The sequence below is a fragment of the Pristiophorus japonicus genome, chromosome 6 (genome assembly GCF_044704955.1).
Source record: "Pristiophorus japonicus isolate sPriJap1 chromosome 6, sPriJap1.hap1, whole genome shotgun sequence".
NCBI lineage: Eukaryota > Metazoa > Chordata > Chondrichthyes > Pristiophoridae > Pristiophorus > Pristiophorus japonicus.
Genome location: NC_091982.1, coordinates 173426223 through 173448590, shown reverse-complemented (window position 1 = coordinate 173448590; position 22368 = coordinate 173426223). Strand labels below are relative to the sequence as shown.

The following is a 22368-nucleotide window of genomic DNA, read 5'->3' as shown; positions in this document are numbered from 1 at the left end:
CATTTCCCGCGATTCAGGTCAAGGGTCATCATGATGTGCACAGAAGAGGAGACAGAGAGAGAGGGAGCTGAGAGGGACTGAAGGCCTGTCTGGGTGTGGTGTGGCTATTTTGGGAGGAAGAAGGGAGAGTTTAGAGCTTTAGAGCAAATAGGGAAACAAAAATTAGCTGTTACCAGCCACATATTTGCCTGAATTTGGCCTATAATGGAGGGAGAGAAGTAGGCATCACAGCACGCTGTGGAGATGACGCTGGAGAGAGCAGTGAGCTGGGAGAGGAGCACATTGGAGGCTGCAAAAGAGCCAGGAGGTTCTCGGATGAGGCAAATGCCTCCCTCCTGCAGAAGGTCGAGTTACGCTGGGGTGATGTGACACAGGGAGGGCGTGGGAAGCCCACCCCAAAAGCCTATCAGATGTTATGGGCTGAGATAGCAGAGGTGGTCTCGTCGGCGACCAACGAGGTACGTGAGGGCAACCAATGCCGCAAATGACGGAACGACCTTGTGGGATCCACAAGAGTAAATATTACAATTACTTATGTGTTCATATAATTTGATTTGTAATAGTCATGAGTAACTATCAGCAGATGTGAGGTCTTTCACTTTTACCGGGAATGTTTTACTCAAAGCCTGCGGTCACGGTGCACGTCTTTAGGTAAAGAATGATAATTATTATAATAATCATTACATCTGTCAGTTATGTGCTGTATCAGTCTGTGACAGTACGCAATGATCTCATGCCATGTCGTCCTGTCACCTTTTACAGAAGCTATCGATGATGAGGTCCATGCAGAGGCAAACGGGTGGGGGGCCACCAGTCCCCAGCGACATCACTGAGATGGAGGAGCGAGTGCTAGCACTCGTGGTGAAGCACTCCTGGACAGCCACAGACACAACTGCAGACCCTGAAGTGATGTCACGTGAGTAAAGTTTACACCACTTCATGATGTAAAGATAATAGATGTCAAACCCACTCATATCCGAACAATCATAGATGATAGATGATTTCTAAAATTGTCATAGAAATAATGCTGGCCTAATGATAATCATTGCAATGCAAATGTGTTGATGATCATGAAATGTAATGTCTGTGATGATTTTGATAGCAGTGGTGCTTTTGTCGTGCATATGCTGTGTGCAGCGCTGGACTCACCTTGTCACCCTAGCACCCCCTTCTCCTCTAATAACCTCATTTGTGTTTTGCAGCTCAGCCAGCAGTGCGGCCCCAGGCAAGACCACAGAGGCCAGAAGGTGGGGGAGCAGGGCCCGACTCTCCGGACGATCCTACATCCGGTGCTGAGGGGCTCCGATTCTCGCCCGTCAATCCACTGGGTCTGTTTTCTACGGATGAGAGCGCGGACTTCGAGAAACCTGCATCGCCACGCTCCAGAAGCCATTCCACCTCAAGGCCATCTAGTGGTCCTCCAGTCATTCCCGCCTCCACTCAGGAGGTACCGGTCTAGCACCTCGCCACAGGGCACCCCATTTGTCCCCAGGACGGCACCGACCTCGCTGAGGCCTCGTAGACGCGGCAGGTCTGGTCCACGAGCACCACATGAGAGCGGAGAGATGGTACAGTTTTGTCCAGGAGGACTGTGGACATTGGTGACACGCTCATCGAAGCATTGGGGGGGCATATCCCGACAGCTGGCCACCATGACTGAGTACATTCCGCGCATGGCGGAGGCCCTGGATGCGATAGCCAGAAACACTGCTGGCACAGGCCTCCCAGTGGTTCCCGAGCACAGCACTCCACCCCTAGGTTCCGCACAACCACTGTGAATGACAGATGACAGGAAGGACCAAGATCCTGCTTCTGCATCAGAGAATGTTGCCCCCTCGGCAACCCCCACTCCCATATCCGTGCAACCACCGCATCTGCTTCATCCCCCCCGAAAGAGGCACCGCCTGAGGAGCTCCTTGGCCAGGCGCCGTGGAGCGAGAAGGGGAAGGGGTAGAGGTGGGGAGAAGAGGAGGAGGGAGGAAGGAAAGTGAGGTGCATGTCCGCAGGTGATGGCTGTGTTATATCTTCATCGGGGTGTATGCAATTTGTTGTAATGTATGGGGGCTGGGGACCACGCTCCTGCTTTGCATTTGTATTGTGTGTTGTTGGACATGTTGAACATTTGATTGATATCAATGGTGGAAAAAGTGGGGTGTGGGCGGGGATTGGGTGCTTTTGCCCGTGATACTTATGATTTCAGACCAATGTTGGTATAAAAATGTTTTTATTGAACATAACCTTGTTGCGCATCGTCTCAGATAGCTGCACCATTACACACTGGTGGTTCCTTAAAATGAAAGAGTTAAATAAACCTTAACTTCAATCAACGTAAATTTTAACTGGCACCAAGCTGATGGGCACCATTGATGTCTGAGCTGCACACGCACAGCAGTGTGTCAGTGTTGTCACTCACAGCAATGTTCTTTCAGGCAAGTCATTCAGATATCAGCTCCTCACGTAAGAGTCTTGCAGCTATGTAGCCACCACGGGCCCTTTCCTGCGGTCTGGAAGGGGTCGTGGGCATGCTTGCATAGCCAGCCTGATTGTCTGGCTCTAGGTCAGCATCCAGCCCCTCATCGTCCTCGTTCTCTCTCTCCTGAGGTGGAGCATCAGTGCCTTCTGGTAATTCTTGACTCCTCCTGATAGCCAGATTGTGCAGCACGGACCACACGATCACAAATTTACCTACTTGCTCAGGGTTTTATTGTAGCTCCCCTCCTGAGTGGTCCAGACATCTGAAGTGTTGCTTAAGCATGGTTATTGTTTTGTGGACCACACTGCGTGTGTCTCTGTGGCTCTGGTTGTATCACTTCTCGGCCTCGGTGTGGGTGTAATGCAGGGGGGTCATCAGCCAGGTGGCTAGGCTATATCGGTTATCACCAAGCATCCAGCACTGACTCTTAAAGATGTCAGAGACAGCGCTCTCATGCAGGATGTGAGCCTCATCGAAGCTGGCTGGACATTTGGCAGTCACTGCCATTATGATCTGGTTGTGGTCGACAACTAGTTCGACCTTCAGGGGGTGAAATCTTTTTCTGTTATGAAAATGCTCCGGGTCCTGAGAAGCTGGCCACATGGCGATGTGAGTGCACTGTATAGCTCCCTGCACCCTGGGGAACAGCAATGCAGTAGAATGCTCCAGCCATGTCAGTCTGAGCCTCCGTGGTCATGGGGAAGCTGATAAAGTCCATCCTTCTCGCGTACAGGGCCTCCGTGACCTGTCTAATGCAGTAATGGGTTGCATGGTGAGACAGAGGGGAAATCTCGACCGTGGAGGCCCGAAAGGAACCGGACACGTAAAAAGACAGTGCCACGGTGACCTTAACCTCGACCGACACTGATGTCCTGATGGCAGGCTGCATATGTGGCCTGATGAGCTCACATATTTCATTGATCACCACCTTGTGGAAGCGCAGTCTCCGAAGGCAGGTGTGGTCGGAGACGTTGAGGTAAGACCTCTTTTCCCTGTACGTGTGGGGTGTGTATGGTCTGGCCCTCCTCCTTATTCTTGCACGTCTTAAATTGGGGACATAATGATGTGCATCACACATTGAGCCATCTGCACTCTGCAGCATCTGCGTATTAATCGATGCAGGCTGAGAAATGGCTGGCCCCATTGCAATAAAAGTATAATAGCGATTGATCAGAAGCAATAATTTCCTCACTAAAATACGCCTAGAGTAAATCCCCAATAGTCCAGAGTCTGAAAATATGTCTGTTGAGATGGTCACTTCAGCTGAGAAGAATTCCAGAGTCAATGCAAATTCTCCCGAAGTTGAAGCAGCCTTTTGAATGAAGCGACCTGCGATTTTAAAAATGGCAGCCACACGGCTGGCTTTAGTTCAGAACAGTTCCACTTTTTCTGGGCGTTTTTTTGGGTGAGCGATATTGTGGGCAATATGTGTGCGAGGTGATGAAAGTGACGGTGAGCGATCTCCTGGGCATTAGTTTTGCCAAATGTGCTCTTTACAACAAAAAAAGGGCGGGCGGCATTATTGAATCTCAATGTTAATTCTGTGCGGAAAGTAACTTTGGGCGATATTATGGCCATTCTGATGATTCTGCCCCCAAAAAAGTGGGCGGGCGGTCTTATTTTTCCCCCAGTGTTATACACATGGGGAAAGTAACACTCGGCAATAAGTTTCCAAAAAATGCCCGTCACCACACACCTTTCCCAATGTCGGGTCTGTCAGCGCTGTGCAGACCTGACATGCATCAGCGGGTTCACAGCGGGGACCTAATTCAGGTCATTCGTGGCTTGTTTAGAGCCACTTAAGAATGATATCAGCTCACCTTTTGCATTTGCCAGCTCGCCCATAGGGTCACACTGGTTGTGGACCACATCTGTCAAGCTGAGGCGGGAGTTCAGTGGCCATTGAATCAACTGATGAATTGGCATCTTCAAGTGTACAGTAAAAGCTCCCACCTTACAAAGATATCTTCCCTCAGCCACTAGTTCTTCCTCACTGCATTTCCACAACAGATTCACCATGCTGCAAGTCCTTATACAAGTCTCTATCCAGTCTCACCTCATTGTCTTTCTAACCATTGACAGGTCGTTTCTGTCATCTCTATTTCACCAACCACCTATTCCATCAGCATGGATGCCCTTTATACTCTCTCACTTTGGTCCTCAGAATCCCACCACGATCAGCCCCAACACCAGCAGCACCAACAACAACACCACCACCAACCTTCTCCGCAATCACCTGATGCTGCACAGGACAGAGGGCATCAGCATCCGACCACTTTGTTGCCCGGGAGGCCAGGGGTGGCCTCACCATGGCCAGATTTACTTCACATGATGCTGTACACCCTGGCTGCCACATGATACACCAGGTTGGCACCACCCCACACTAACACCATAAAACATCCCTACAATGCCCAATCCATTCCTTTCACACTCATCACCAGTGTGAAGAGTACCCTTATGTCTTACCATTCACAGCAACTCACTAAGCCACTTACAAAGGTGTACACAAATCTGTCCAAGAATGCAAAGTGTTGAAAATAAAGTTTCAATGTTTGACACCACATGAAGAAAACTTTGCATAAAACCCTAAGTGCCTACCCTTGTGTGTCATTAGTTGGTATGATTGCACTAGGACGACGGTGAGTGTGAGGGCTGGCTAGTGAGATGGGGATGTGATAATATAGATAGAGAGGGATGGGTGGAGGTGTAAGGTAAGTTGGTGTGAGTAAGGATGTACAGGGGTGTGAGAGCAGCTGAGGAGGAAAGCGGAGCGCGAGAGAAAAAAAAATCCAGGAGTGACATCACAGGACAGCTGATAATGACTTGGAAGAAGGGACCGAGTGTAATGTAGCCAAGTTTGCTGACGATACAAAGATGGGATAAAAAGCAATGTGTGAGGACACAAAAAATCTGCAAAAGGACATAGACAGGCTATGTGAGTCGGCAAAAATTTGGCAGATGGGAGTATAATGTTGGAGGTTATGCACTTTGGCAGAAAAAAATCAAAGAGCAAGTTATTATTTAAATGGAGAAAGATTACAAAGTGCTGCAGTACAGCGGGACCTGGGGGTACTTGTGCATGAAACAAGTTTTTAATTGGATACCATCCTTTCATACGGATAGCTATCTTTTCTCTTGCACCCTTTCCTCCTCACTGGAATATATTTTTCTTGAGAGTTGTGAAATATCTCCTTAAATGTGCACCACTGTTCATCAACCGTCCTACACTTTAATCTATTTTCCCAGTCCACTCTACCCAACTGTGCTCTCATACCTTCAAAGTCTCCTTTATTTAAGCTTAGTACGCTGGTTAGAGATCCAACTTTCTCACCCTCCATCTGAATTTGAAATTCAATCATGCTATGATCACTCATTCAGAGGGATCCTTTACTAGGAGATTGTTTATTAACCCTGTCTCATTACACAGGAGCAGATCTAAGATAGCCTGCCCCCGGTTGGTCCCGTTACATACTGCTCAAGGAACCCATCCCTTATGCACTCTATGAACTCCTCCTCAAGGCTACCCTGACCAATTCGATTTGTCCAATCAATATGGAGGTTAAAATCACCCATGATTATTGCTGTTCCCTTTTTACAAGCCCCCACTATTTCCTGGTTTATGCTCCGACCAACAGAATTGCTACGGTTAGGGGGCCTGTGGACTAAACCCACCAGTGACTTTTTCCCCTTATTGTTCGTTATCTCCACCCAAACTGTTTCAACATCCTTATCATTTGAGCCAATATCGTTTCTTACTATTGCAGTGATTCCATCCTTTATCAATAGAGCTACCCCACCTCCTTTTCCTTTCTGTCTGTCCTTCCGGATTGTCAAGTACCCCTGAATATTTAATTCCCAGTCCTGGTCACCTTGCAACCACGTCTCTGTAATGGCTATCAGATCATATGCATTTGTCTCAATTTGTGCCATCAACTCATCTATTTTGTTACAAATACTACGTGCATTTAGACAAAGTGCCTATGTGGATAGACTGGTGAAGCTGGGGTTGTTCTCCTTAGAGTAGAGAAGATGGAGAGGAAATTTGATAGAGATGTTCAAAATTATGACGGGTTTGGACAGAGTAGAGAGAGAAACTGTTCCCATTAGCAGAAGGGTTGAGAACCAGAGGACGCAGATTTAAGGTGATTGGTAAAAGAACCAAAAGCGACATAAGAAAAAAAAAATTTTACGCAGCGAGTGATTAGGATCTGGAATGCACTGCCTGAAAGGGTGGTGGAGGCAGACTCAATCACGGCTTTTAAATGGGAGTTGGATAAATATCTGAAGGAAAATAATTTGCAGGGCTACGGGGAAAGGGTCGGGGTGGGACTAGCTGAAGTGCTCTTGCAGAGAGGAAACATGGATTCAACGGGCTGAACGGCCTTCTTCCATGCTGTAACCATTCTATGATTCAATGAGTAGGGTAGGGAAGGCAGAGTGGTGGGGATGTGAGGAGTGGCACAGCAGGATGAGGTTGAGTGTGGCTTTGTACTAACGTTACGTGATCGACTGAGATCATTGAAACATTTGTAGCACTGCACCCAGGTTCTCCTGACCACATCCCTGCTTGTGCCTCCTGTGCAATGTGCAACCAGGCTGTGTTGCTCTCCTGGGGATGTCTCTTGTGCCCAGGGAAGAGGACCTCTGTGTGTGGTGTGACTCCCTCCATAAGCACATGGAAGGAGTCATGGGAGATCCTGGATGCAGCCCTATGCCTTTGTGCAGTCATTGTCAGTTTTTGCAGCATTCCGATGCTGTAGAACACTGACAGCACAACTGTCAAAATCAATTTGGACATGGTCCCTTTAAGGAAACCTGCTAATGATGCATCATCAAATGACATCGCCACACTTGTTTCCTCTAACTGGCCAGGAAACGCGCAGGATGGGCTTAACAAGCCCAATCAACAGAAAGTAATTTCAGACAGCGTGCTGGAGCCAGCACCAGGGTCGGGAACTGCACCATCATCGCCCGCCACGGACTCGCTGAGGTTATTGAAATCCCAGCCTTTGTAACTAATACATTGTAATTGTAGCATTAGTAATGGAGATGTGAGTTCTATTGCACCTCTCATCACATCCCCATCACTTTGCCTTCCCTACCTTACTCCTGCACATACTTATTCACACCAACATACTTTGACCCTCCACCCATCCCTCTATCTACATTATCACATCCCCATCTCACTATCCACCCCTCACATTCATCTTAGTGCAATCATACCAACTAACGACATACAAGGGAAGCCACTTGGGTGTTTTAATCCAATGTTTATGTAAAGTTTCTGTTAATGTGGTGTCAAACATAAAAATCTTTATTTTCAACTTTTTCCGGTCCTGAACAGATTTTTGTGCATTTTGGAAGTGGCTTAGTGAGTCGCAGTGAATGGTGAGACATAACAGTACTCCCCGCAATGGTGATGAGCGTGAAAGGAATGGCTTGGGCATTGTAGGGATGCTTTATGGTGTTAGTATGGGATGGTGCCAACCTGGTGAATCATGTGGCAGCCATATGGGCTAACTAAATTTGGCCATGATGAGGCCATCCCTGGCCTCCCAGAAAGCAACGTGCTTGGGTGCTGATGCCCTCTGTGCTGTGCAGCATCAGCATCATTTTGGTCCAAATCTGAGGCAGTATAAACGGCACCCGTATTAATGGAATAGATGGCAGGTGAAGTGCAGAAGACAGAAACATTCTGTCAATGCTGACACAGTTCTTCCAATGAGGTGAAGACTGGATCGAGACTTTGCATGAAAGACTTGCAGCCTGCAGAATCTGTGCTGGAAATGGATTGAGTATAGGCTTGTGCCTGTGGAAAGGGATCATTTGTCAGACGGGAACTTTTACTGTGCATTTGATGCTGTCAAGTAATCAGCTGGAGCAATGGCCACAGAACTCCCGCCTCAGGTTGACAGACAGGGTTCCTGAGCAGTGTAGTTCCCATGGCCATACAGTTCAATTTAAAAAATGCATTTAAAAAAGCCTGTTAAGGGTCTGACAACTATTTGTTAATCATCTCAATTCAGTCACCTGCCGCTGCTAGTCGGGTCAGCTCCGCGATGAGACGTACCCGAGTTCCCGACCCGCTGTCAAAAATAACTTTCCCACCCAACACGCCACCGAACGCGCCCGCTACCACCCCGGAAAATTCCGGCCAAAATGTCTGCCATATTGCAGTAAAATAATTTAATAATCTGAATACAAAATATGGCTTTAATTTATTTGCTTTATATTTTTAAACTTACCAGATGTCCAACGTTTTCTGAAGAGGTATCTGAACAAATGGGTAGAGGTATATCCAGAAAGAAAGTGTCATCCTCAACAAGATTTGTGCACCCTGAACACTTCATGGATTGAACCATTGTGATCTGATAAAGCTAAAAGACATAGCTCAATGAGCACTGAGCCACTGAAAAGAAAACTGATATTTTGAATCCCATTTCAAAAAATCCAGATGCTTCACTGATGCCACTGACAAACCTTCAAGCTTTTTTTTTTAAGCTGTATTTTGGAGTGGGGGGAGGGGTGAAAGAGGATAAAATACCTGGGGACAAATACCAGGCCCAGGAAAGTGGCAGTTCCGCCACGAATGTTTCTGGACCAGAGAGTCCCGGACCAGAGAGGTTCAACCTGTACCATTTATTTTGGAGTGGGGGTACGGGTGGGGTGAAAGAGGATAAAGTACCCGAGGGACAAATTTCCCTCGGCCATTCCAGTGCACTCCCTCCCATAACTTTGCAAGGAGTGCGGCAGTAGGGCTGGAAATTCCCAGCCATTGCTGGCACTTCCTGTAAGGGTGGCGCCTCTGCTCACCGCTTAAAAGGCCAGTGACGTGGAGGGGCAGGGTCAGGGGAAAGGACTCGCTACGTCAGGAAGCCCTGTGACATTGGCTTCACGGAAGGTCGGTACATCTTAAGAGGCTGATTCGTCCAGAGAGAAGAGGCACCAGCCTCTTCCCTGGTCAACGAGTGGCCTGCCTGCATTTCCAGAAGGGCTGAGAGTGTGTTTCAGTGGCTGTGGTGTATGGGTGCAGTGTGCATCCTGAAGAAAATGGATGCCCTAGGCCATGCTGTGACCATGACTCTGAGAATTGACTTGAGACAAGGAGAGGAGAGTATAGGGGAGGAGCCACTCCTGGCAGCTAAGATGACCGCAGAGGCAGTGACACCATAAGGTCAGACTAATACATGAACTGTGACACTGTACAACAGGTCAAAAGTTAATCAACTACTACAGTGTATAATATGAACACAGTACAATAATGTATAATACAAATATAGCACGTTAAATAACTATTCAAAGTAAATCATGCTAACTATATATATGATTTATTATTTCATCTATATGTCCCCACTCCTTCCCGAGCTCTTCTGCTCCCTCCCAATCTCGAGTTTCTTTCACTCATATATGTTCCAACAGGTCCTGGATGGCTATGATAAACCTGGCCCTTTACCCTTTTTCAATCCAGTGCCCTGAGCTTTAAAAAAGATGAAATAAGAATTGAATAAACCAGTAATGCTGTTTGTGTTTGAGACGTAGACAGAGAGAGCAGGTGTTATACTGAAGAAAGAGCAAATAGGTGAAAAGACATACATAATGAGGGAGATAAAAAGAGGTAGAGAGAGAGTTTGAGACACATGGGCTAGTATAGTGAAATGGAAAAAAAAATGAAAACAAAAAAATTGAGAAGTTGACAAGCAGAGATTTAGTTATAGGAAGAAAGACACAATTTAAAAAGAAATGTCTGTGAGCTCTACCATAGATCAACTTTACCTTGAGAATCTTATGCCCCTGATCCACTTCAACATTCAGTTTGTTAATCAGATTGCGGAAACATTCTTCTATATCACACTGTTTAAAAACTTAAAACAGAAAAACTGTTAGAAATGATGTTTAAGTGAACACACAAGTCTACACAATACATTAAAAATATTGGCCTCGATTTTTCGATACGTGCTGGCATCAACGGGACGTAGCCGACGTGCACTTCTGCCCCACAATTAAATCTACTGCTAACCCTGGCAGGCTCTCTAGGGTACTGCACTGAAGTGTTCAGCTAGATTATGTACTTGACCTGGAGTGGGCTTGAACCAACAAACCTTGATTCAGAGGTGATTGCGCTACCACTGAGCTAAACCGAATGCTTATTTGTCTACAATGTGAAGACTAGGCCTTGTGTAATATCCAGTAAGCAAAATATAAAAGCAAAGTTTTCTGTTCAAGCACTGATACAATACTGTACTAAATACTGTGTGTTTTGAAGTGTATAATTTTGCTCATGGAGAGAGAGCTTGTTTACAGGAGTGGTCCTTGATGCTAAGCATGACAAAAATATCTCATGAAAGCCAACAAATTAATGCTATCATCACCATAGCACACAGGCTCAACCATATAGTTCTCTCCATACAGCAATTCCCTCCCTTTTTGTCTGTTTCAATTGCACTCAATATATTCTATTTTCTGTGGGGGGTTTTTTTTGAGAGGAGGGGAGGCATTCAAAAGTCTCTGAACAGAGTCTCAGACATTCCCTGACATTTGCTTGCCATTTTGTTCATCTGCGTCCTTATGAGACTTATAATGTTGCCAAAAAGAGCAGCGAGCCTGAGGATTGAGAGGATATTATAATTCAGCAAAGGAGGACCTAGGGGCTGAAATTAGTGAAGAACAAGGGCCACCCAAAGGACTGCCGATGGCCGCCGAGATACCCAAAGGTACTTTGGGCGAGAGTTTCGGTAAAAAGGTCCTTGAAAGGGCACCCGGCGGCAAAAGAGGGTCTTACGCCGTCAATCTTGGCAGCAGCGGGCGGGAGCTCCCAATCTCGTCAGCAAAGGCTCTTGCCGCCCAAGTGCCGCCGAGGATGGAGTCGGGCCCATGGAGGGTCGAACACCTGAAAAGAAAAATCAACGCAAAAAAACCCGGACACCTTCAGGGGACCCCATTCAGGTAAGTCACTGTAAGAAAGGTTTTTATTTAAGTTCAATAACATTTTTTTGAAGGTCTTCCTATCTACTGTCGGGAACCAGCCTCCAACGCAGTGGTCCTTCCACGTTCTGGCGCTGACTCCCGCCCGCAGCAATCTGGCATCTCGGCGGGCGAGGTCACTCGCGCCACTTGGCTGTCCGCTGACATCAGCGGGCGGTTCTCAGCGGTTCTCCCTCCCGCCCGCGCCAGACCAAATCGAAACTGTCACTGAGCGGAACCCGAAGAGGAAGGTCGGTGGATCTCGGCAGCAGTCGACGGTAAGGCCATCAATTTCGGCCCCCAAGAAATTGATAAAGAATGGGAAAATAGAATCGGAGCGTAAACTAGCGAGAGACATAAAAGCAGACTGTAAAAGCTTCTATAGGTATGCAAAAAGGAAAATATTAGCGAAAGTAAATGTGGGTCCCCTACAGGTTGAGACAGGAGAAATTATAATGGGGAATAAGAAAATGGCAGAGAAACTAAACAAATACATTGTGTCTGAATTCACGGAAAAACTGGATTATCAGGGGTATAGCGAGAATGAAGAACTGAAGGAAAATAATACTGTATTAATAAAAAAATAGTACTGGAGAAATTAATGGGACTGAAAACCAATAAATCCCCTGGACATGATGGCCTACATCCTAGGGTTTTGATAGAGGTTGTGATAGAGATAGTGGATGCATTGGTCATCATCTCGCAAAATTCCATAGATTCTATACGGTTCCCGCAGATTGGAAGGTAGCAAATGTAACCCCGTTATTTAAGAAAGGAGGGAGAAAGAAAACGAAGAACTACAGATCAGTCCGGCTGACATCATTAGCAGGAAAAATGATAGAATGTATTATTAAGGATGTGGTAACAGGGCGCTTAGAAAAGAATAATAGGATTGGGCAGTGTCAACACAAATTTATGGTTGTAACTAGCAGAATAGATAAGGGGGCGGGGGGGGGGGAGCAACCAGTAAATGTGGTGTATTTGGAGGTATTCGATAAGGTGCCACACAAGAGGTCATTGAACAAATTTAAGGCTCATGGGATTGGGGATAATATACTAGCATGGATTGAGGATTGGTTAACGGACAGAAAACAGAGAGTAGGAATAAACGGGTCACTTTCGGGTTGGCAGGCTGTAACTAGTGGGGTGCCACAAGAATCGATGCTTGGGCCCCAGCTATTCACAATCTATATTAATGATTTGGATGAGGGGACCAAATGGAATATATCCAACTTTGCTGATAGAAAGCTAGGTGGGAATGTAAGTTGTGAGGAGGCTGCAAAGAGACTTCAAGGGGATACAAACAGGCTAAGTGAGTGAGCAAGAACATGGCAAATGGAATATAATGTGGAGAAATGGGAAGCTATCCACTTTGTTAGGAAAAATAGAAAAAATTGGGAAGTGTTAATGTTCAAAGGGACCTGGGAGTCCTTGTACACAAATCATTGAAAGTTAACATTGCAGGTACAGCAAACAATTAAGAAAGCAAATGGTATGTTGGCCTTTATTACTAGAAGATTTGAGTACAAGAGTAAAGCCGTCTTATTGCAATTATATCATCATCACAGGCAGTCCCTCGAAATGAGGATGACTTGCTTCCACGCCAAAAAAGGATAAGTTCAAAGGTGTTCTAATGAAGGACCTAAAATTCCAGGTCCTGAACTACATCCTGAAGTGTGGAAGATGCCTGTGCGTGGATTTTTTTTAATGCATGGTGGCCGTTGTTACACGGACTGGTCCAGTGGCAAGGATTATCCAAGATGACTGGGGACCTGCTCTGCTGCACAGACCTAGCACACACACACACATCACAGTGTGGGCTAGCCTGTGCTGCCCAGGGCCCCTGGCCCCAAACTCACGCCACCCCTGGGCCCCGATCTCATCCCTCAAGTCTCTCGCCGCTCCTTCACCCTGACCTCGCCGCTCCTGTTGTACCTGCCCACGCTCCAATCACTGACCTGGACCTTGATGACATCACTCTTCGCTGCCGTTGCAGCTCGTGCTGCTCCCTGAGGTGGCATGCCTCCACGCTGCTCCCAGGGCCTCCACACCCCGCTCCTTTTATGGCCCCGACCTGCCGCTGGTGTTCTCCCACAGGTCAGGGCCTCCACGCTGTTCAATTATATAGGGCCCTGATAAGACCGCACCTTGAGTATTGTGTACAGTTTTTTGGTCTCCTTACCTAAAGGGAGTGCAACGAAGATTCACCAGACTGATTCCTGGGATGGGGGCATTGTCCTATGAGGAGAGATTGAGTAGACTAGGCCTATATTCTCTCGAGTTTAGAAGAATGAGAGGTGATCTCATTGAAACATACAAAATTCTGACAGGGCTTGACAAGGCAGATACAAGGAGGATGTTTCCTCTGGCTGGGGAGTCTACAACCAGGGATAACATTCTCAGAAAAAAGGGGTTGGCCATTTAGGATTGAGATGAGGAGAAACTTCTTCAGAGGATGGTGAATCTTTAGAATTCTCTACCCCAGAGGGCTGTGGAGGCTCAGTCTTTGAGTATATTCAAGACAGAGATCGATAGATTTTTGAATATTTAGGGAATCAAGGGATATTGGGATAGTGCAGGAAAATGGAGTTGATCTCATTGAGTGGTGGAGCAGGCTCAAGAGGTTGAATGGTCTACTCCTGCTCCTAATTCTTATGTTCTTATAAAGGACAATGTATTGGGCACTCTTACAAAACCATTTACTTTTCCTTGTGCTGGTTGTCACCAGGATTTCAGGGAATGGTAGCAATTCTCTTGAAATGAAAAGAAAAAAATGGATTCCAGAAGAATCTCTACAACTCATGATAAAGTCAAGGATGTAGTCACAACACACCGAGATAAACTATTATTGGACTAAACGCCCATAGCGTTGCAGAAATAAAGTGTGACTTTGCCTCGCTCTCCCTTCTGGCAGATACCACAGACTCACAGCGTGGCCGTCGCAATTTTTGAATATATTCTCAGGCTTTCATAACAAGTAATATCTTAAGGAACATAATGTTAGCTTCCCCTAATGGAGTCTTCAATGTTAGCTTCCCTTAATGGACCAACTAAATTGTAGAAAAGTGACAAATGGATCAGGCAGCAGAATACTGAGAATTAGAGAAACATTTTTTCTGATTGATGGATAGGTAGGCAGATATATAGATACATAGAAGATAAATTGATAAATTTGTCCAATGCTTACCATTCAGGCTCAAGCTTGAGGTCAACTCATTTGTCCACAAGAACATTTCCTCTCTGCTTTCTAATTTTTCGTACAGGCTTTGCAATTCGAGTACAAAAGGCACATCTGATTTTAAGCTGGAAAAAAATATGGAATTTTTATATATAAGAAAACCAAATTATGTTTGCAATTTAGGAACAGAATAATCTTGAATTTCCCAATGGAGAAATCCTACATTCTTTAGAGTCGCTGAATGATTAACAATTACCTTTTAAATAGAAATAAGTACTTGGGCACATAAACAAAGGGGGTGATAATTTTAGTTAAAAAAGTCATGCAAGTAGAAAATGGGAAATCCTAAAAATCAAACTTAAAAAAAAGACTTTCACCCTCAAACATACTTGTTCAAAAAAGAACACCAACACTTTTTGCCATGGGATGGTAAGGTACAATGGTTCTGTTCATGCAACTTACAATATGATAAGCTCGCAGTCCTAGCTAACCTTGGGGATATGCTGCTATACCGAGAGTGGCGCTAGCAGGCCGCTAAGCGCTTACCGCCCGAGCGCCGTGCTATTAGTGCCTGCTGCGAACTTCATTGGTGGTTTAGCGGCGGCGCTATCTGTTAGCACTGTGCATGCTACCACCACCCACTTGATGATGTCATGAGTGTGCAATGCCACGTTAGCGCCACGAACCCGAACTTCACTCCTTTCGCCTGCCGTAGCGCCTGGTGCCATCACCGACAGGCAGAGCAGACGTTCCATGGGAGCTCACGGGGCGATATTATAAAGCAGGATCAGGTGGGTGTTCAGTGTAAAATCTTTTAACATTGCTGTGATTCTGTGAGGTCTGACATATTGCTGCTGATGTTTCCAATGCTCCCTTCAACTTTCTCATTTTTCGGGTGGTCCAGCTGACCTCCCCTTTAGGTGCTAGGATGCCAGTTTCCGAGCGCCAAACCTTCATTATCCCTGCAGCATGACCGCCCCATCGCGTCCCAGGAGTATCATGGAACGTTTCACTTAGCGCTCCACTCTCCTAGTGAGGTGCAAATAGTGAATATCCCGGTTAGAGGCAGTAAACATCGCCCAGCGCTAAAATTAACGCCGAGGGGGTGATACCGCCTCAAACCGGGCTATAACTAATTTTTAGCCCAATTTTTTTTGGATATTATTTGCACTTTTCAAAGTGAGCAATGTAAATGTTGGAGACCATTAATTTCCACCCCACCGCCGCAATTTTACTGCTCAATAATGGGGTAATCGGACTAATCAGATGCATAGTATAGTTTCTCTACCCAAACCATAAAGTACTTTAATTTCAGAACAACTCTGCACCCACCTAACATTTTTATTTTTCTATTTCCTGTATCAGCCATTCTATGTTTGATTAGCCAATCAGTACTAAGTAATAGGTCGTTTTGTGTTATAGACTTATCGCAGTCATATTCCTCCTCCGCCCCCCCATTGCCTGGGTATTAGAAGGGTACAGTGTGCCCAAAATGCACTGCGCCTCTCCAAGCTTCAGTTATCCGACAGGGAGAGCAGATGTTCTGTGCAAGATCCCAGGGCAATATTATAAAGCAGGATCAGGTGGGTGTTCAGTGTAAACTCTTAACATTACTGCAGTAATTTATAGCCTTTTGTGCTCTGACTGCATCATACAATTGCTTCTCAATTTCCAAGTAAAAGTTCACCAAACGTCTCAGTTCTAGATTTTTCTAAATCTGGACCCTTACATTTATAGAACCCTTACTTCCATTTAAAAAAGGCCACTCTTCTAGTAGTCTGAAGTAATCCTAATGCTTACCTGCCAATGTGACATTTAACTTCTGGGGTCATGAACCATGTTTGAAGCAATGTGTTCAGATAACAAGTGGCTCCTTGATTGATCAATCCAACAAAAACTTTGCATGTAATAAAAAATGGACATAAAAGGAAATGATGATCAGAATCAAAACAGTAGCCATTCTGCTTAGAGTCTTTCTTTGCACCAACCTGCATTTATATAGTGCTCCTCACATGCAGAGAGGCATATCAGAGTGTGTTAAGGAGGAAAGGGCTACAATAGACACGGCGTATGGACAAGAGAACGAGGAATGGAGATTCTGCACTGGGGCACTGAAGGCACAGTCGAAGAGGAAGGTTTTGAAGTTTTTGTAAGCAGGAAGCGAGGTGACATATGAAGAGAATTCCAGGGGGCAAAGCCTATTGTTTAAATGAATGGCCACCAATGGTAGAACAGAGAAGGTGAGGGGCATAAAGAAGTGTCAGAGAATACATGCAGGAACACAAGACAGCAAAAGAGCATTAAAGGATGGTTGGAACCAGGTCATGAAGAGATTTAGAAACAAGAACATACATTTTGAAAATGAAATGCTCCACAACAAGAAATAGCGTATAACTGCTTATCACATGCACTGGTTACCTCCACCCCATTACTGCCTGAATGCATGACATGGGTTTTACTGCATTGCATGTTAACTTCTCACTTTTGAATTAATTTTCAAAAAGACAAGGCAGCCTATAACACTCGAGAGAACTGTGGTAGGTGGTGCCTCCAAAATCTTTTGACTTCTCAGCCCCGATGAGAAAAAAGCATTTCAAATTCTGGGGAGGGAAACCATAGAAGGGATCAGAGATCGGGGACTTTGAGGCCACGTGCCAGCTGCAGATTCACAAAGAAATTCTTCTTCTTAATCTATTTTATCCCACATTAACTGTCACCAAAACATATCATGAAACTTTCGTGTTCCTCCTCCGACTGCAAGTTACATGTGAACTCTGCTCATCAAGAAACAATTGTGAGCTGTATTCCTCTTCTATGTGTGTCGGATGAAGAACATTTAGTCCCTGGTACCACACACAATAATTTCCTTTATCCCTCCCAAGCACCAATTCAAGGGGGGGAGTTAGAGAGTGAGCCAGAAGGGAGTGCAGCAGGAGTCACATAGAGAACCCCCTGGAGGAGAAATACTCTGCTGGCCAAAGTGGCAGGTTACAGAGCACTTTGGCTAAAAAGCCTGGGAACCTTCATTTTTCTGAAAGTATGATATGTATGGAGTATCCAGATTTGGTGCAGACTTTGTGGATTGTGCCAGGTAGTACGCTGAAGATGTCAACTTGGGTGGAGGTCCACTTTCAGCATGCACAGTACACTGGAGGATGAATTTACAATTCTACAGTTCTACAATTTCCCTTTTCAAGGTCCCCACCATAAACTCCATTCTCTAGCCACTGGCTCCATCCCTCTCCCTGACAACTGTCTGAGGTTGAACCAGACTGTTCGTGAGATGAACTTCTGACCACATATCCGGGCCATCACTAAGATCGCCTATTTCCACCCTCATCCATGCCTTTGTTACCTCTAGATTTAAGTATTCCAATGCACACCTGGCTGGCCTCCCACTTTCTACCCTCCATAAACTTGAGGTCATCCAAAACTCGGCTTGTGTCCTAACTCACACCAAGAAAAAATAGAAAAGCAAATTACAATTTAAATGGAGAAAAATTGCAAAATTGCAAAGTGTTGCAGTACAGAGGGACCTGGGGGTCCTTGTGCATGAAACACAAAAAGTTAGTATGCAGGTACAGCAAGTAATCAGGAAGGCAAATGGAATGTTGGCCTTTATTACAAGGGGGATAGAGTACAAAAGCAGAGAAGTCCTGCTACAACTGTACAGGGTATTGGTAAGGCCACACCTGGAATACTGCATACAGTTTTGGTCTCCGTATTTAAGGAAGGACATACTTGCATTGGAGGCTGTTCAGAGAAGATTCACTAGGTTGATTCTGGAGATGAGGGGGTTGACTTATGAAGGTAGGTTGAGTAAGTTGGGCCTATACTCTTTGGAGTTCAGAAGAATGAGAGGTGATCTTATTGAAACATAAAAGATAATGAGGGGGCTCAACAAGGTGGATGCAGAGAGGATATTTTCACTCATAGGGGAAACTAAAACTAGGGGGCATAGTCTCAGAATAAGGGGCCGCCCATTTAAAACTGAGATGAGGAGGAATTTCTTCTCTGAGAGGGTTGTAAATCTATGGAATTCTCTGCCCCAGAGAGCTGTGGAGGCTGGGTCACTGAATATATTTAAGGCGGAGATAGACAGATTTATGAGCGATAAGGGAGTAAAGGGTTATGGGAAGTGGGCAGGGAAGTGGAACTGAGTCCATGATCCGATCAGCCATGATCTTATTAAATGGCGGAGCAGGCTCAATGGGCCAAATGGCCTAATCCTGCTCCTATTTCTTATGTTCTTATGTCCCATTCACCCATCACCCTTATGCTCGATGACCTAGATTAGCTCCCTGTTAAGAAACGTCTCAACTTTAAAATTCTCATCCTTATTTTCAAATCCCTCCATGGCCTTGCCCCTCCCTATCTCTATAATATCCTCCAGCCTTACAACCCTCTGAGATCTCTGCGACCCTCCAATTCTGGCCTTTTGAGCAGCCCCGATTTTAATTGCTCCTCCAATGGTAGCTGTGCTTTCATCTGCCTAGGCCCTAAGCTCTGTAATTCTCTCCCTAAACCTCTCCGTCTCTCTATCTCTCTTTCCTCCATTAAGATGCTCCTAAAACCTACCTCTGCCCTATTGATCTGAATTTGCAGCCAGCGGCGTAACTAAGGAGCACGGCGCCAACATCCGAACCAAATCTGCACTAACCTCGTGTAAAGCCCCAAGCGAAAACGTGCTTTCAGACCCTGCAGAGTTGTATGCAGCGTATTGGGCCACGGATCCCAGGGGCGCACCGTTGTGTGTATGTGAACCTGGGATAATGTGGGGCAGTGCTCCTTTCAGTTCCTGACTCTTAGCCCATCAGGAAACATAGAATACTCCAATTGGACAGCATTAAGCTTTGCAGAAAGTCCATCGAAGCAGCTGGCCTGATTTTATTTTTACTATTCCCACTGCACTTTCCAAAAGATTGCATAAGCATTTTCTTCGACTCACATTCACTTTGATAAATGATTTGATGTCAGACTTCGGCTTTTAAATTGCTATTAAAAAAAAAACTAAATTTAAATAATTTAGCAGCCAGGTTCCCATTAATAGCACTGAGACTCATGTAACTATGAGTTCTGAGTGCTATTAATGGGAACAAAAGCACACAAAATAATAAAAAATAAAAAACAGACCACCCATATTTAAAATTAATTGAAATTAAAGTTATCATGCCTTATAAAAAGAAAATATTTTCCCAATTTTTAAAAAAGTTTTTTTTAATTATGGTTAAAAATAAACTTACCACAGTGGGGAGGGTTTTTAACAATAAACTATGTGTTTATAATTTTATTTTAAATTCTTTTTGTGTGTTTTAAAACACTTACGCCTGTAAAAGTAGGCTATGCGCCTGCTTTTTCAGGTGTAAGATTTTTGAGGACATTTGCTGGGTAAGATATGGGTAAATAGCCCAATCTTGTCCATACAGATGTCCGCGCTCCCGACCTGGCTACGATCTGTTGACATTGCGCGCTGAAAACCGGCTTTTCCGATGCCTTTCCGGGTCCGTAGAAACTTCGCGCAGGCCCGGGACGTCGGAAATTCTGCCCCGTTATATAAATGCAAGTAGTTGTTGTTGTTTCAGGTCGATCACTTTTCAACTCTGTTCTCTCTCTCCACAGACGCTGCCTGACATGCTAAGTGTATCCAGCATTTTCTGTTTTTATTTCAGCATTTGAAATCTGCTGCTTTTGATGGCTTACCTGGTTTACTGCCCATCCTATTCACGGCACCTGTAAAACATTAACGAAAGAGTTGTAATATTTGTCCATGCACTCGAAAGAGAGCTCTGAAACACAGCAGGCGCAAGCTGCCGTACTGTTGTTTGCCAAACAACCTTCAGTCGCTGGAACGAACCATTTGCTTACATGAACACACATATGATTAAGCTCCAGTTGAACTCCTTACCGGTACTTCTCTTGGTGACAATTGCACACATCTTGCGGAACACGCAGAACAAGTTATACCAGTAGCATCGGCCAAACAGGCAGCTATATAAAAAAACGACTGGGAACAAGAGCCTCGCCGCTCGCTTAACTTGAATGACCAGCCTCATCGTCAAGCAGTCTAGTCCCAAAACGTACGGACCAGTCGCCGTCTTGCATCACAGAAACGGTGCCTCATTACTCTTTTTGTATTAAAAATATTTACTTATTTGTAATATTCGTTATTGGTTACAATAAAACGAAACCTTCAATTTTCCGTTTTGATTTCCCCAGTGCATTGTGACTGGAGTTTGTTTTGCCAACGATGAAGAAGAGAAACAAGGGAGGAGTTTACCGTCATGTGACACGGTGAGACCTACGTGTGCCAGAGTTGGAAATAATACGAATTCGCAGAAACGGACTTTATGAGAAAATGAAACATTACCTTTTGGGCGGGCTTTAATGGTCTTTTTATTTCTATACTTCTTTCAACTCAGATTCCGGGGGGAGGGCTGAAATTGCCCCTTTTTATAGCCCAGTTAGCGCCTCCGGGGGGGCTCGAAAGGGCGTTTTTGCCCGGGACATGGGGGCGCTACCGCCTCCCGGGAAATTGCGCCGGAAGTTGGTTTGGGGATTTGGGGGACGGCGCTGTCGCAGAAGAACCGTCGTGTCTGAAAAACAGAGGAAGAAATGAACCAATTGATTGTTTCAGGCTTCAGGAAGTTGCTGTTCCTCAAATACCGTGTTACCTAGCAGTTAACTGCTTCCGCTCTCCCCCCCAAGACAGAAGTTAACCTACAGTTGGATAAACAAAAGGAAATGATCCATTGCCAGTGTGATGTGAAGAGCTGGAAAAGCTGCTTCCCCACCTCTTCCTGGTGGGGAAATAAGCGGGGCGCTCTGCCATTTGTCTTATCTGCATCGTGATAATTAAAACTGCACATCTAAAGTCTGTTCAGTAGAAGCTATGTGTAACTGTCCTGTCCAGTTATACACATGCTGTGATACCTCTGTATTGTTTTTCTTGAAATCTTTAAAATGAAAAAAATAGTAAAATATGTGTCAGCTGTGGCTCAGTGGGCAGCACATTCTCCTTGGAGTCAGAAGGTTGTGGGTTTAAGTCCTACTCCAGGGACTTAAGCACATAAATATAGGCTGACACTCCAGTGCAGTGCTGAGGGAGTGCTGCACTGTTGGAGGTGCCGTCTTTCGGATGAGACGTGAAACCGAGGTCCCATCTGCTCTCTCAGGTGAACGTAAAAGATCCCATGGCACTATTACGAAGAAGAGCAGGGGAGTTATTCCCAGTGTCCTGGCCAATATCCCTCAATCAACATCATTAAAACAGCCATTATAACATTGCTGTTTGTGGGAGCTTGCTGTGTGCAAATTGGCTACCGCGTTTCCCACATTACAACAGTGACTACAAATGTACGTCATTGTGAAGTGCGTTGAGATGTCCGGTGGTCGTAAGAGGCGCTATATAAATAGAAGTCTTTCTTTTGGACTGATACTTGATTGTTGTAATATTTCTGTACCAAATGGACACACAAAGCTACTTGTGCATATACAAACAAATTGACAATGTGTTACAGGTATATAAAATAACAGCATCCACCCCTCTGACCCTGGCAGAACCCCAACCCATTTTCCAGGGTCTCAGTTACTGAGTCATGCAGAGGACAGATTTCCTCTGCTAAGAGTGAGCTTGCCATGACAAGGAAGGGAAATCAGACAGTATTGCACCAAATGGCCTCCGGACAAAAGAACCTCAAAGATAAAAACAGCTGCAGATTTTGTAGGCCTCAGCCACGGTGGTGCTCGACAACTGCAA

The 22368-nt window shown here is 45.3% G+C and overlaps 1 protein-coding gene across 6 annotated transcripts in view; it reads right to left on the bottom strand.

The window, feature by feature from the left end:
* Window positions 1-21165, bottom strand: part of LOC139265868 (ubiquitin carboxyl-terminal hydrolase 47-like) — a 54750-nt gene extending 33585 nt beyond the window's left edge. For 3 of the 6 annotated variants that reach the window (XM_070883384.1, XM_070883385.1, XM_070883388.1), the window contains exons 1-6: window positions 20518-20863; window positions 20313-20342; window positions 16413-16509; window positions 14622-14737; window positions 10247-10335; window positions 8719-8850 (exon numbers count right to left, since the gene is read on the bottom strand). In XM_070883384.1, the coding sequence (XP_070739485.1) occupies window positions 8719-8850; window positions 10247-10335; window positions 14622-14737; window positions 16413-16509; window positions 20313-20342; window positions 20518-20665 (612 nt within the window). In that variant the 5' untranslated portion in view covers window positions 20666-20863. Of the gene's footprint in view, window positions 1-8718; window positions 8851-10246; window positions 10336-14621; window positions 14738-16412; window positions 16510-20312; window positions 20343-20477; window positions 20864-20979 lie in introns of those variants that run through there. The other 3 variants (XM_070883389.1, XM_070883390.1, XM_070883386.1) reach the window with 3 other exon arrangements.
* Between the last annotated feature and the right edge of the window lie 1203 nt (window positions 21166-22368).